General features: G+C 43.8%; 1 protein-coding gene across 1 annotated transcript in view; it reads right to left on the reverse strand.

Annotated features, from left to right (window-relative positions):
* Positions 1-507: 507 nt before the first annotated feature.
* The window catches only part of UGP2 (UDP-glucose pyrophosphorylase 2), a 20,516-nt gene continuing 4,654 nt past the window's right edge, over positions 508-16,369 (reverse strand). Inside the window, exons 2-10 of the mRNA XM_015856556.2 lie at positions 15,457-15,584; positions 14,615-14,722; positions 4,993-5,178; positions 4,262-4,395; positions 3,694-3,991; positions 2,512-2,709; positions 2,096-2,338; positions 1,513-1,617; positions 508-1,154 (exon numbers count right to left, since the gene is read on the reverse strand). Of these exons, the coding sequence (XP_015712042.1) occupies positions 1,047-1,154; positions 1,513-1,617; positions 2,096-2,338; positions 2,512-2,709; positions 3,694-3,991; positions 4,262-4,395; positions 4,993-5,178; positions 14,615-14,722; positions 15,457-15,584 (1,508 nt within the window). The 3' untranslated portion in view covers positions 508-1,046. The remainder of the gene's footprint in view (positions 1,155-1,512; positions 1,618-2,095; positions 2,339-2,511; positions 2,710-3,693; positions 3,992-4,261; positions 4,396-4,992; positions 5,179-14,614; positions 14,723-15,456; positions 15,585-16,369) is intronic.

Consider the following 16,369-nt stretch of genomic DNA (forward strand, 5'->3'; position numbering starts at 1 on the left):
GTTATCACTAAGCTTATAAAATAAATTGTCTGCATGTCATTACAAGAGAAACATTAAGAAATCAATAGCGGTCAGAAGAGGGATTTCAACTGCTTTAAAAATTTAGAAATGAGGCGAGAGAAAATAATGAACATAATGAAGTGGCTGTGATGATGTGAACACAGATTGCATCATGGTGACTATAGTTATTTATTGGAAAGAGGGCAGACTGTGGATCAAGGTATTGAATGGGAGATCCAGTCTTAAATGGGATGTGAAGAGCAAACACCACAGGTGGATGCTGAGGCATTTTTCTCAAGTATTAGGTTCTTTGGGTGAGTTTGGTACATCAGGATGCCCACTCTTTCATGATACAGAATGGAGGTACTGACAGCCTTGCCTAGAATGGGGACATACAGTATGACTGTGATAGGAATCCCACTGGTCAACTGTGTTGGGGCTGTTTGGCCTTTGGGGGGGTTATTGTGTGCCCCACCCCCACCACCCCCACACACAATGGGGTGTTAATGTGGGGGGGGGGGTTAGGGTTAAAGGTTGGGATATTTGTGAGCACATGAACTACGGGGTTTTTAACAGCACATTTAGCAGTACTGAAACTTTTGGTTTTTCAACTGTGCCTGCTGTTTACACTTCACTAGAAAAGAAAAAGCTGTGTGAGTAGCTAACCATGTCCCACATGTATTGCTTCACAGCTTTTTTCTGCACTTACAAGCAAGTCAAAACAACTACGTGTTAGAGGCAAGCCTCTTAACAAAGTAGGTCTGTCCATCTTACCTCAAGACAAACAGTATTGCACTTCAAGGTTATATTAACTGAGTTACAGAATCTCTTTAAGGTCTGAAAGATCACTTATGCACATCCACTGCGCTACGTATCTGCTTAAAAACATAAACGAGAGAAATTAACTTAAAATTAATACTGCAGGGTTCTGTGAAGATGACAAAGTGGAGGCCCTCTGTGTACTTATTTCTAATGCTTAAATGTTCTTCCATGATGAGACTGCTTAGCACAGCAGTCTGCAGAACCGGCCGTGCCATTCCATTGGCTCAGTGGTCCAAGATCCGAAGATTGCCTGATACAATTTTGTTCTCTAGTACAGCTCCAGCTGGGATGTCAATTCTGTCACCGTGATTTGCAATGATGATAACTGTTCCCTGGATTCACAGAGAGGAAAGCAAGCGTTTAGAAACACTGCTATAGATTAGCTCATTCCAAGTCAACATTAAGTGGTGTTTGGAGGATCAATGTAAGTTTCAGCTGTAAAGCAGACAGAGCCTTGCTGTGTGTGCTTGCATCACGCCTGCTTGCTTTTAGGTGCGAGAATGTTACCATGTTAGCTGGTAACACTGCTCACCACCACAGCTACAAGGCAAATAAACATAAGTGCCTCAAATCCTGAAGGAGCATTGAGAAAGAAACTAAATGGGTTAGCGTCAAGAAAGCAAGAATCCCAAACTGAGGAGCGTGGGCCCGCAGACCTTAAGCCAACTGAGGAGGTAAGGTGGTACTCACCTTTAATGAAACATTCTTCCCAAATGTAACATCGCCTGAAACTGTAAGGTGATCCAGTTCCAGCATATCTGGAATACTTTCAAACCTCCGCAGGTAATCCTGAACCTTTGGGGGAAAGGAAAGAATACTGACTGTTCTGCATCTGTTTGAGGACTAAGACAAGCATGGGAGCTCCCTCAGAACTCAATTCAAGTCTGCTTCTGGAGCCTACATCTGACAAATCTACATGTGACAGCATGGAGGAGACTCCACAGAGACCTGAGAGCAGCCTTGCAGTATCTAAAGAGGGGGCTGTAAGAAGGAAGGGGACGAACTCTTCAGCAGGGTCTGTTGTGACAGAACAAGGGGAAATGGTTTGTAACTGAAAGAGGGGAGGATTTAGATTGGATAAAAGGAAGGTTTTTTACAATAAGGATGGCGAGGCTCACAGGGTGCCCAGAGGTGGGCGATGCCCTGTGCTTGAAGGCATTCTGGGTCAGGCTGGACAAGGGTGTGAGGTAAAGTAAACTACTTTCAATGGATTTGTTGCTATGGACTACTTTTATACAAAGAGAGAAAAGAAAACCTAAGTATAGGAGTTTACCTTTGTGAAAGAACTTCCCAGTTTGACGAGAGGAACAGTTGGAAATTCACGCTTCTCGCTCATTGTTAGAGATCCAGCATTAAGACTATACAAATTAGACATCACAAGCAGGAGATCAGACGTGGTCTTAACAGGCAGAAAACGACTACGAGGTACGTTTATTCCCAGAGAGTTCTCAAAACTCTTAATAGCAGCACCAACTGCAGTCTCCAGCTGGATAACATTCAAGCCTCCATCCAGGGTCTGGAAGAGAAAACTCGTGTAAACACAAGGTACTCGATGACAACCAGCACAGCTTAGCTCACAGTTCTGCGTGTACCAGCAGACCAGCTCCTTCTTGAAGGCAGCAGCCCTTGTTTAGTTACACAGGAACAAATACATCTTCTGTTTGCTCTGAACCGTTCCCAGCTGATTACCTTTGGGTTAACAATGATCTCCATGTCAATAGCGTTTTTCTCTTGCAGCCTTTTAATGGCAGACAGAGCAATCCACAGATTGTTCGTATTGAATATTTTGAATTTTGAGACGGACTTGAACTCATCCACGTGTGCTTTTGGGACCTGAGCTATCTCCACCAGTCTCAGTTTGTTTTCATATTGCGTGAGCGTCCCACCCTGCAGGGGTTAAAGAAGCAGCTTTAGGTCCTGTGCATGAGATGTGAGCAGAGAAACCATCCCCCCGCCCCCAAACACATGCACTGCTTTGGTGCCATTTAAAGTTGAGCCTTGGTGAAAACTTGTGTTCACTGGGTTACTAATTATAGAGCAAGTTGAAATTACAGCTGTCAAATGATCACATTTCAGAGCACCAGAACAGTTACTTCTGTTAATGAAAGTTGTTGGGAATCTTTTGCAAATGCTGTTTTTGTCAAAAAAAACACCTCTGACACCAGTTTGCAACATTATGGAGCAACATTTCAATGACCCAATTAGTTGTCCTGTGCTAGAATTTACTAAAGAGACAAGTGGTACTTCAGTAACCTGGACTCTCCATGGATGGCTAATAACGAACAGGGAGAAAAATCACACAGAGTTCTGTTATGTGACAAATTACTGTCAGCTGGGAATACCTGATAAACAGCCTAAACAGCGGACAAGGTGTCAAACCTGCACTTTGTGCAAAGTCAAGTGGCTGGGGCAGGAGCGGATTTGCAGCCATGACAAGCTGAGTTGCATAATGCACGCACTTACAGCTGCTTAAGTAGCTTATAGTTTTCAGTCAGTAGCAATACAACTGCTGTATCCTGGTCCTCGGTGCTCTGCTATTACCATCCCCAAACTTCTGACAGTTTTGAGAAGGAATAGAGGTTATGACCCATATCGTGTGGAAATCGCCTTCAGTAACCAGCCAAGTTCAAGCTGTCACTGTCTGCTGGTGTCCAGAACCTGGATCCACTTTGTTCCTTTAATTAAAACTTTATAAACTTGCTGATTGTGTGCCACTTATATTAGACCACAGCTGATGTGTTAAAAGGTGTCTGAAATAGCTGTAAGAAGATTTAATGCACGTCTGAATTCACGCATAGGGAAGAGACAAGAGGCTTCCATTCGCAGCAACATGAAGGCATTCAGACGTGCCACACAACTACCTGCATTTACCTTCACATCTGCCCTGGTTTTGTTGGTGACTTCCATGACAAATTCACAGCGTTTTCCATTGGGTGGGTTCATAAGATGATTCAGAATATAAAGGTCCACAGTAGCACCCAAGTTATCTATATTGGATACAAAAATATATTCCTTCCCCTCTGCAATAAGGTTATCCAGCAGACCAGAGTTATAGAAACTGCCATAGATGTCTCCGTGGCCTGGGGGATACCAGCACTCCGTGTTCTCTCCTGAGTAAGATACATCCTTGGCTATTGGCAGCAGAGTTTCCTTGTTAATTCTGGGATACCTGGGAAGACAACATTTTTGTTAAGGCCCCACCAATGCCGGAACAGCACAAAATAAAACAAAAATACAGAAGTTAACCTGCAACTGTGTGGGCTTCTTCATACAGTTCTGACTCCACGCGTTCAAGGTTAGTTTAAGTAACTGTTCTAAACTGAAAGACTAATCCAAATGCTGAGCTACAGCAAGGGAATTGCAGAACTAGGAACTGTTTGGAATATGAGGAAATGCAAACTAGCGTTCCCTTTCACTCAAGTAGAAAAGTTGTTCATACCTGCTTTGATTAAAGGTATATATTTTCAATCGGCTTTGACTGTATTTCTGCAAGATTTTCTTTGTGTCTTCATCCGTGTTGAAGGAATTCATGAGAACAAGAGGAACATCGGTGTTGTAGGTTTTGTTTAAGTGCTGAGATCGGAAAGAAATGGTAAATTCAGCATGAACGTTTAGCTTTAACTCCTGACACCTAAGGACTGGTGGAAAAAGGAAACGGGCCTATTAATTCCAGTCTGCATTGCCTAACTATGAGATAAAAGAGGGATACTCTTACACTAATCGAATATGTTAATAAATCAAGTGAAGGAAAACAAAACCTTGTAAGTAGTGAAGCACGTAAGGTAATGCCCATGTTAATTAACATATAATTGATCTTTGTTTTCAAATCTGCATGACGATTCCAGGTTTCAAGAGCACTGCAAAATGACTGATCTAAATTTCAGCCAACTGTTGGTTATGAAAGGTTCGCTTTCCCCCCAGTCATTACAGTCTGTGAGGCTGCAAAAACTGTTCTGCACAACAAACAGTTTGGAGTCTTTCTGGCAACTCTCCCTTACCTCAGAAAGGGAAAGCATGACCACTTACTGGGTGTTCAACTGTGTTCAACTGAGACCAGATTTGTCACAGGAAAGGTTTCTGTATCAGCAGGAATTCCAGCTCTAAGTTGGACTCGAGCACACAGATCTCTTGAAGCACACACACCAATACTCAAAGCATATTAAAAATTACCTCAATCTGCTGAACCGTCAGATCCAGGAAGGTGTTCTCATTCCGCACCCCAATAAGACTTTTGGGGCCTTTACAGCCCATGCTTGTGCCCAAACCGCCATTTAGTTTCACAACTACCAGCTTGTTCAGGACAGAAGCGATGTTATCGGGCAGTCCTCTGGCCTTTATCTTCTCGTAGGGCTGGATCTGTAGAAAATAATTTGTTAATTTAAAGTCAGTAATGAAATCACTCTCTCCTAGAAACTTCAAATCTTAACATTTGCTAACATCTAACCCTTCCCTATTAAGATGTCCTCCTTCAGCCCGATGCAATTTAAGTGTGCTTTGCACACTTGTCCCAGCTTTCCATCCTCAAGCAGCATAAAACCACAGCATTTTTGATATGTTGCACTAAGGTTTTCAGAGGCAATGCTCTTGGCAAAAGGCTGGTTCTTTGACTCTCTAAGCCAACTATTACTCCACTTAATAGCCTGATATCATCATTCATGTCTCCAAATAGAAGACAGGAAGTTCTTAGTTCTTCTCATCCTGGTATCTTCAGGATGTGTTTACCAGCTCCTGCCTTGCTGATAGCTATATCCTGCAAGTTTAAAAGCAGAGAATGGGCTGCTTTTGGGGTGACAGATGGAGAGCAAAATCAGGCTTGTAATGAAAGCCAGCATGCCTTTCATTAGGCACTGCTTCTCTCCTAATCCAAACCACCTAAGTCAAGGAAACGCAGCTAATAACGCAAGGATAAGTACCATGCCAACACTGTTAAAGCAAAGTCAATACAATCAGTTTTTAAACCTGCCCTTCTAGAGATTTTCTGTGGAAGAAAAGCCCTTGTGCTTCAATGCTGTATGTATTTCTAGCAGCAACAAATCATTTCTGTGCTGATAAGGGATGTGTAAAATCCACAGCTGATTACCAAAGACAAACACGTGCTTAGCAGTCTTCGGAAGTCTGCATTAGCTTGGGGCAAGTCAGGCTGGGGATCCAATGGAAATTCATGTTGCAATGGAGCAAGAACTGCATTTCCTACTCGGAGGTGAGGACTAAAGAGGAGAAGTTGTGCAACCTACCGGTAAGTTTGAACTCATTGTACTAACCTGTGGTTCAAAGCAATAGAGGTTCCCTATGCTAAAAAACCTTGAGACAGCACCTTATGAATAAGGTGAGGAGCCTTATGAGTAAGGCTCAAACTATCCCATGCTTTTAAGTTATCAGTGCATTCAAGGTGAGGGTGATTTTGCTTGTAAGGGTTAATTGTGAAAAGGGAAATCATATGCACTGAAGCCTCCACCTTCCAGTACATCACAGTAGCAGACATGGTGGTTACAGAGTTTTTATTTCACCCTTTCAGCAGACTAGCAAGAAGGGAAAGGCAGCATCCTCATGGCTGGGGCAGCAAGCAGTAACACTATCACTGCTGCAGTCACCTGCGAGCATCCAAGTTCTCCCTAGAGAAAGGAATTAACTGATGAAACAAAGCAGGTGATGTTGGCATGTCAGTTTCCATTTAATCCGCAGATGATAGCAGTAATAAAAAATGCCATTTCAGACAGGTCTGACAGAAAGATCTATGTGCATCAACAAGGGATGAGGGGAAATTTGTCAGCCAAATCATTAAGTTCAGCGCTGACCTTAGGACAGCCACAGGTTTGATCCCTACCGATTTACCTTAGTAAATACACGTATCTATGAGGGGTGGTTTTCAAGCAGTGCTTTCAGGGGGTCCCAGCAGTTTGACAGCTTCAGTTTTGACTCTATATCATAAGATTAGGAAATCCCACAACACTAAAGCAGCAATGCATGTCTACAGTGATCCTACATCAAAACGATTGATGGCTGCTACCTCAAATGAAGAACCGACAATGGGCTCCTTCCTTATTAACTATCTTGTATAAAACAGCTCTCCAAGATCCCTTACTTTAAAACTGTCAGGCTTTTTAACGCGCAGCTTCAAGTGAGAACTTCACAATTCACTGCCAATAGTTTATGCAAGATCCTAACATGTATCATCCACGCAGCTGGAAGGTATGTTAGTCTGACTGCTCCTCTAGTGAAGCAGTAGAGTAAGTCTTTCCAGCTTCCTCGTGTGAGGGTGTGACTGAGTCTATTTTAGGCAAAAAGGAAAAACAAAGGGAAGATTAATTATTTGGTAACATCTAGGAATGAAACAACCGTTCCAATCACAAACGTATCTTCCCAGACAGTCACAGTGTCTGCTGCTAATAGGATTGTACCATGTATTGCTCCATGAGATACAGGCAAGGCAAGACAGACTGTTAGTAGAAGGGAAACACTCGTCCCTGTTTGCTTTGCTTTCCTCTCCTCAGCCAACAGTGCTGCCCATGCCCTCCCCTACATTTATTTGCTGGTTCTGACCTCTAAGCTGGCTGCAACCTATTTGCAACCCGAACTCTGGCACAGCCTTCTGCCTCCAGGTTATAAATTATGCTCAGTTGCATCATCCAGGGAAGGCAGAAGGTTGTAATAAGTAAGGAAAGAGACAGCTGAGACTGATAAGAGGGAGGAAGGTGGAAGATAAGGTGACAGCTTCGAAATGAATGGAGTTCTAGGGCATGGGGGCAAAAGACCTGAAATAACAAGAAATAAAACGCCAGTACACCAATGTAAAGCCGCTAAGTCTTATCAAAACATTCCTCTTCGCATTTTAAATTTCACAGCAGGATTCTGGAAGCACTTCCACAGTCCTACTTCAGCAAAGGCTTAAGAGATGGATAAGCAAAATTGGGAGCAGCCTAACGTGGCTCCAGAGCAAATCAGCTGCAACTAAAAGCCCCATGACAGGCAGTCCCAGCATCTGGCTTCCCTAGAAGGGGCTCCAGGAGGGCTGTGGTGAGGAGGTGGCGATCACATCCCCCAGCCCAGCCTGTCCCACACCCCTACTCCACAATACTGCACCCTGGGGAGCAGGCACTGCTTGCTGACTGTGAGCCCCTCTGGTTTCAGATACCCTGAAGGCAAGGCTCTAAAGAGGCTCTCTTAGAGAATGTTGTTAGATCCAGCAGGTAAATGTGCTGAAAAGAATTATGCTCTTTTTGTTTCCCTTTTTTATTCAGAAACTTGATCGAAGCCTAAAAAATAATACCTCCACAAACTATTTCAAAGAATAGCCTACCTGAACTTTGTACTTCTGGTAAATGAACAACAGTACGTGACATTGCAGTGTTACACAGGGAAATGCCTTGAACTATGAAATTGCCTGTTTTTGCAGTAGCGCATTGCCTGCCTCCAACATGCACAGGATGTGAGCTCCAGTGTCTCCTGCTTGCTGAAAGAATGAAGCAGGTTGCACTGCTTTGAAACAGCTTGTCCTGCTTCACTCTGCATGTGCTGGAAGAGAAGGAGGACAACAGAAGGCGGACTGACCACAGCAGCTACTACAGAAGGCGAGCTGCAAAGTGAGAAACTGGACCTACCCGCCTGCAGCAGGAGTCTGCATCTCTCTTGGCGGCCTCAAATATTTTTCCTCCTCCTCTACAAGGGGCACTTGTTCTCCATAGCCCTCAGCTGTACCCATGCAGTCCAAGGGTTACTAAGCCACTGATTCTTGTCACTTGCATCTATCCTGGCTTCTGTCATAGTTCTGCCACTTGCATAAGCCACAACTGCCCAAAGAACACCAGGATGAGGAGGTTACTAAGTCAGGGCAGCTGTGACAACCTGGACAAACACCATGTCAAAGCTACTTCCTAAATACCCACATCTACCAGACTGAAACAGGACGGTTTCAGATTGCCTGCACAGGCACTTAATTTTACAGAGGAACACTACAACCCTTCAGCAGGAAAACGTATGACCAGCAATAGAGTTACTCAGTTAATTTAAGACAGAGAAAGCTTTCAAGTCTCCAGAGTTGTTTTATTTATAACTTAGCCGAGAGGCTCATTTCTTCCAGAAGTGAGATGCAGAGAATCAGGAGACCAGCGTTTAAGGAAAGAAAACAAACAGAACATACATGGCTTATCATATACATGCCTGTATGTGCTCTGAAACAGACAAAGAGTCTCTTGTAAATATTAAGAGGTGACTAAATGAGGAGTAGAAAAGTCAGCTACTTAGGGAAGGAGGAAGTGAGAGCACATTATACATGCCATACCTTTCCCATCTGCGCAGGAAGGCTGGATTGTCCAGTTGACTGAACAGGAAGCTTGGATGGCAAAGCTTCCTGATAGAAGTAATAATGTTCTCACTCACGTAATCATACCTCAAGGGATTGCTGATCAGCTACAGCTGACCTGACAATAAGCACTAGACACTACAGGTATGTGGACGTTGCCTTCAGCAAACCTGGAGATCTTGCACGGCGTGCCCTGCATACTCCTGAGGTAACCGACCCAAGCAAAACTGCACAAAGACTGCAGCAAGAACAGCTCCAGCAATTGGTTATCAGCGAGCAGTTCTGCAGCCTAGAGGCATTTGCCAGACTGATCTCGCTTCAGCAACACCTTAGCATCTCCAGATGTCTGTCTTCTTGCAACAGAGCACATGAGCACAACTGCAATAATCCAAACCAAAGCTATAGCAGCAGCCCTGGCTGTATATCCATTAGAAAGTGACCTTTTAAAACAGCATCCACTGCATTTTCTGCATGACACGTTCAGTGCTCCCTGGCAGGACAGTATTGCAAGTGAGAAGACTTCACCTGCTCCCACAGATGCCTGTTTGCTCAGAGCAGGATGCTTGCTTGCTGCACTGACATTATGCACCCACACACACTCACTGCCATGAATGTACTCCGAGGCCATTCAGCAGGTGGGAGGGACAGAACTGGCTGGTAATGCCTGGAGCAAAACCACAGCTTGGAGATGAGCATAGCAATGAATCTGCATGTCGGGTCTGGTCATCTCCTCACTACTTATCAAAAGGACAGAATAATTCAAAGGAACCTTTAACAGAACTGGACCTTTTCACAAGAAATTTATTGCTAACCGGAGGCTGGGGGAGGATGGAGAAAGAAAGGATACAAATAATGTCCATTATTCCAGGTCCAACTGGAAACATTACCATTTTCATCAGTTGTGCCATACCCCCAGAGAAGTGATTTAAACCTTAAGCCCTAATTTACAACAACTATGGCCAGCAGGAACATGCACAGGAACATGCAACAAATTCAAGGCAAAATGATTTCCACACAAAGTCCTTTGCATCTCCCTCTCCTTCCTTTTCCCCTTCCTTTCAGCTACAAGGAAAACTATATACAAGAGAATCCTTTGGCAATCTTCTGGATACTACACAACTGGATACAACAACAAGCAGTTGAAAAGCTTCAGTTCTGTTTGCATATTATCTAGTGCGATATTCCTTTCTCACATTGGTTCAGGAATGCCATCTGTTCAGAGTCAGTTCATTCTATCCATGGTCCATTTATTCTGCTGTGCTTTCTGAAGGGAACATGGAGAACAAATGAAAGAGGCAGGACAGAGGCAGCATTTCAGCTGTGTACGATGTATCTGAACAAACTACAGAAGGTAAAAGATCCCAAAGGTTCCAAGCACAGATCTGTCAGAAAGGCGGGGTCAGTTGATGCAGCACAAGGGGTCACGAATGCAGGAACTGACAGGAGATATCCAGTGCCGAGCACATGCTGTTGTTCCATCTCCTATCCACTCCAAGGTCAACACCACCCCTACTCGACTGCCAGTGCATTTCAAACATGTGGCTGGGCAGGACACGAGTCACACCCAGTGTTCAGGTGTTGGCTGAAAAGCAGAAAAAGACGCCTTTAAAGTCTCACTGTGCTCTTCTCGCATCCAAAAATAGAGTCTGCTGCTCAGTTTGCCTCAAAAATCATTTGCTGGATGCCAACCACCCCTTTTTGGTCTTCACTGTTGCATTAGAAATGAGCTTATGCAGAAACCTCAGAGCAAAAATCTGATCGCAATGAAATCAACCATTCTACCCCAAACCCTCTTGTCAAGGATTTACTTCATTTGCTGTGGCTTCAACACAACATTCGTAACTCAGCCTTACTAAATATTTCTTTTGGCCAAAAGTTTCTTTTGGCGCGGGTGTTGGAAATGACAACTTGGAACTGAAGCCCTGGATCTTGAAGGGTCTTTAATTCAGAGAGGAAGAAATGTCAGGAATTCAGATTCAAGCGGGATCCTTCCAGCATCTGGACTGCTCGGTGCTGGTGCTATTACCAAGCACTTGCAGGCATGTGGAGGCTCTAATATGTAAAAGAACTGCCTCATCACCTATAAGCATACACACAAGCGTAGAAAGTGCTCCAGAATAATAAGAATCAGTTCCTGCTCTCAGTTTGGAACAGTGGACTTGACAAGAGAGCGCCAATGAGAAAATACCTCAGGAATAAAACCGGGCAGGAATGGCAGTGCTTACAGATGTGTGATGACAGTGTTAGTCATTTCAAACCAGTCTCGAAACTGCGGTTTGGGATTCCTCTGAGATGATCTCCAGCTCCATTCAGCTCTGCAGATAGTGGCACAGATGTGATGTTTGGAACAGTTCACATGAGGCAACACTGGGAGTGTGACTAACAGATCTCAGAAGCACACTCCTACAGCAGGGACATTTGGGAGGGTTTGCCAGAGACAAAATGAGCATCAGGCCATCGTCATGGGGAGACAGGAAAAGAATACACCCATATTAGTCAATATTGTAGTCACAGAAAAACAAGGTAGCATGGAAGGACAGTTTTAGAGAGAGCAAAAATGAACCCTTCAGACCTGCCTTAAGACTTCAGGATTAGGAAGAAGTTTTAGCTTTGATTAAAAGCACTTCATTTTTTTTTTAATCTCTTCCTTCATGATCACAGAATCACCAAAAGACCTCCAAGATCATCCAGTCCAGCCATCCACCTACCACCAATATTCCCCTACTAAACCAAGTCCCTGAGTACAACATCTAAATGGTTCTGGAACACCCCCAGGGATGGTGACCCCACCACCCCCTGGGCATTCTGTGCCATTGCCTCAGCACTCCTTCAGAGAAGAAACGTTTCCTGACATCCAGCCCAAACTTCTCCTGATACAGCTTGCTCACACTCAAACTGCTTCAGATGTTCACATCGAGGATGAGGGTCTGCACTGCTGTTCTGAGGTTAACTCGATCACTGCAGTTTCCTCTGAGGCCCCCAGCAGAGCTTTACCACTGCTGCAAACTAAAACAATAAGATTAAATTACACTGGACATGTTCACGTTCTTTACTTTGTCTCCTAGATAAGCAGGACTTTAAGTGCACGTTTTCTTCTCTGAAGTCTGTAACAGAAATGGGTCAAGCTACTACTGTAAGCTTTTGGATATACAGGAGGAAAGAGTCTGGAAGGAAAAAAAACAAGTCCGAAGCTTACCAAGATAACATGGTATAAACACACATAAATGGGTTCATCTGAATGGGTTTATCATTTGAAGCCTAAAACTTGCTTGCCCATTGTTGTTAGTTGTCATACTTAAAAACACGAGGGAGAAAAATGGGGGGAATATTAAACCACAGCCATTCTTCCATTGCAATCTGTTATCAGGAGTCTTTACTTGCCAACCGGTATTTCACAAAAGAACTGAAAATTACATTCAAAGAACAAGTACAGTGGATAAAACGTTATCCATGAAGATAATGAAAAGCCCATGAAGTCTGATCAGAAATTCTTCTCCCATATATCACAGTCACGGCATTGGACAGAATCCTGGAACAGTTTTCCTCCTCAGCCTGGATCTCAGCAATACTTCATGTGGAACAGAAAATTAGAAGACAAAGCCAACGTGCCCCATAACCTATTTATGAACGCTAAGCTGTTGAAATCTTGGTTGCTTTTTTGTGTGCTTACATGTATAAACGTGTGCATATGTCTGTACGTATTCACACGCAGCATGGGTAGGAAGTTTGTTTGAGGGTATTTTTCTCTAGCTTTCCTCTGGGACATTTTCTGCTATGTAATTTAGAGTTTACGCTAGGAAGCAGAATTTCTGCCAAGAACAAGCACACATCTCACCTGAACCAAAGCAATAGGATGGTGCAAAAGCCTTTACTATATATACATACTTTTATATTTTCACATTTCTAATCAAAAGTTGCTTCCTAACTGAGCAACAGAAATGAGCATGAGCCAGTACAGGCCATAAGGAAGAAGAGAGATACCATCTCTAATCCCGTCATCCTTTCAGGCCTCTGTGACCCTAGGCTGGACCTTTTTAAACAGCTTGCCTTGCCTGGGAATCTCCAACAACCTATTCTGGTTTGACATTTGCTCCCCATATCCTACCCAGTAATTTTCAGTCCTTTAAAGAACTTGATTTTTTTTTTCAATGAAAGTGTACAAAACTTCAAAAACAGACAACAGCCCTCTCCCTCTCCACAAAGCAGTCCATTCGTTAGCATCAAAATGTTGTCATTTAATCCACAGCCTTATCTTGACACAGAGAACTGTTTATTCCCTTCGTTATTGCAGTTACCTTTTTACATATTTAAGCATGATCGCTTCCTTGAAGCCTCAGCCTTCCCTAGACTAAAAGCAAGCCCCTTTTCTGCAGCCTTCCTTGTAAGACATGTTACCTAGAGCTCCAGTTTCTCACCTTGGCCTCTTATTCAAGGTGGATTTTTTTCCCCCTACAACAACATTTCATTCAGTTTTACAGTGCGGAAGAGACAGACATCACGTATTTCTAAAGTCAAAAGAAAACACTCAGCCTTGGAAAAAACCCTATCCTTGCTCTAAAACAGCATCATTCATCAATGCTTTAGAAAGCAGTGCTGCATCTGTTCTGGAAGTAACTAGACAGCCTGTCTTTCAGTTGCAAACAGAGCCCTATCTGAGTCACTGCAGAGGCAAAGGGAAACCACAAATGCGTAAGGACACAGAAGTCTCACACCATGCCAAGATTGCTACACTGGGAAAAGCAAGAGTTTGTAATACAACTACACCATTCGTTACGCAAGAGTCAAAAGAACAGCCCTGGGCCACAGATGAATCAATAAAATGAGGTTAGGCTTAATGGGAAGTGTTTATTTCAGTACTAAACACTGCCAGAAAAACATTATTAGTGCTTTCTCAGCAGCATCTCAAGTGGAAGGTTATCCATTATAACAACATAGATGGCATTGTAAAATGACACTCAAAAAACCTTACAGTCAACAGCGAGTTTCAGATTCCTCACTTCTGAGCTGCTGTAGATTACAGAAGTTGCTAAACCAGCTCTATAACCCAGCCCACTCGCCATATGTCCCTTTCAAATCATTTAGCGGAACGGATTGTTGGAAACAGCCTCATCTGAGGCGCGCAACCTTCCTTCACCAGCAGGAGAAAAGGGTGATAACGAAGGTCCTTCCTACTGGCTCTTTAACAAGAATTACCATTTGCTCCAGAAAAGGTAGCAAATGGTAGGATGGCATCTGTCCCACTCGGCTCCCCCGTTAACAAAGTAACACTGGAGATCTTGATGCATATGTTGAGCAGGACCTGGTGTTCATGAACACATACAACATATGACAGTAAATTATTGTCTCAGCTAGAACCCCAAGTGTCATCCTACATGATCCCACAGAACCATTGCAGTTCCATCTCCTGTAGGCAACTACAGCCATTTGTTGCAAGCAGCAACAAACAATTATCAGCTTTACGTTCTTACAGGCCATCACTTAATTGCAACTTACAGAATCTTCTGGTGGTCTCTGAATCTTCCCCCAGTCCACAGATGGTCCCTTCTCCTGTAGGAATCTGTGAAATAGCTTCTTAAATCCTTCCAGGTCCTTTTTAGTGTGCTACAAAGAAGAAATACGTTAGTTAACAAAGGTATTTATTGCATACCTACTAGATCATGGAAGCATTATTATAAACCTGACATAAAGCATGCTCACAAGAATAGTTTTATCCACATATAAAGTACAGACATGCTAAATTTTAAGTAAAAAGGTGCCAAAAGATCCTTTCCACTTAAAGCTCAATATGAGAAAACAACATCAAACAAAAAAATACCCAACATATCTTGGACAGCTGGAAGGTCTTCAGTCACAATTATAACTATAGGAACCTGGCCCAATCTCTAAGATAACACCTAACCCTTCCTCTACATAATCTGTAACGGATTACAGAGAACCTTTAATAACTAAAGATCATAGTATCATAGTGTCATAGTCTTGTGCAGGTTGGAAGGGACCTTAGAGATCATCGAGTCCAACCCCCGGGATTCAAGCCTCTGTGTAGCAGAGCGGCACTTCTACCACTTGCGCCACAGGAGGGATTCAAACTCCGGGCCCCAGTGTTGCAAGGCGGCGTCCTTAACCACTGCGCCACCGGGGCACACATAAAGATGATTAAACACCACGTAATAACTCTGTCACGTGTTTTGAATGAAACTGAAAGTCTCCTACAGACACTGTAGCCACGCTACTCTCCATGGGATTAGAGAACATCCTATAAATAAGAACTGCATTGTTCTGCATTGTCCCCCTGTATAAAATTTGCCTCTGTCTCCTGCCCCTAACAGACTTCTTACCTCTAGCTCATTGGAGGGCGCAGTCGCAAGTATCTTATCAAGTTCCACTTTCATTGAGTACTCCAGCTCTTGCCGAATCACTTCCTGGAACTGGGAGGGGCCGGCCTGGGACATTGCTTTGCTGAAATCTGCAGTGAAAATGAAATACACAAGTTCAAGGGAGTAAGTAAATGAAGACATAAAACTAACCTATTTGTACTACAGACAGCTTTCATATTTCCTTTATAAATATATGGGGGCTGCTCCAGAAGTAGTGCCTCCTAGTCCATTATTTTGTCCCACAACATCAGAGGCGGAAGAGGCTGAACCTTCCCACCAATATCCCATTATATTTTGTTGCCGTGTGACAGATGGCAGCAGAGGGGCAGCCTGACTGAATGGCGTCCAAAATGGGAGTGCCTGTGAAACAAAGGTGTGGAACTGATTTGCTCCATGAGGAAATAATTGTACCCGCTGACATTCATCGATGCTTGTTATGGAGACCAATCAGTGGATGTGAGCACAGTGAGGTGGGTGGTGAGTTTCAGCAGTGGCAACAGCAATATGAAAGACGTGTTCTGGGTGGCCATGACCAGGAAATGAAGAGTGTCTCAGTCAGCTCACCCTCCATCACCAGCATTAGGATGAGGGCATTGAGTGCACCCTCAGTAAGTTCGCGGTTGACACCAAATTGGCAGGGAGTGTCAATCTGCCTGAGGGTAGCAAGGCCCTGCAGAGGGATCTGGATAGGCTGGAGAACTGGGCCAAAGCCAACAGGATGAGGTTCAACAAGACCAAATGCCGGGTTCTGCACTTTGGCCACAACAACCCTGGGCAGCGCTACAGGCTTGGGGCAGAGTGGCTAGAAGACTGTGTTGAGGAAACAGACCTGGGGGTACTGATTGATGCTCGGCTGAACATGAGCTGACAGTGT

Source organism: Coturnix japonica, chromosome 3 (genome assembly GCF_001577835.2).
Source record: "Coturnix japonica isolate 7356 chromosome 3, Coturnix japonica 2.1, whole genome shotgun sequence".
NCBI lineage: Eukaryota > Metazoa > Chordata > Aves > Galliformes > Phasianidae > Coturnix > Coturnix japonica.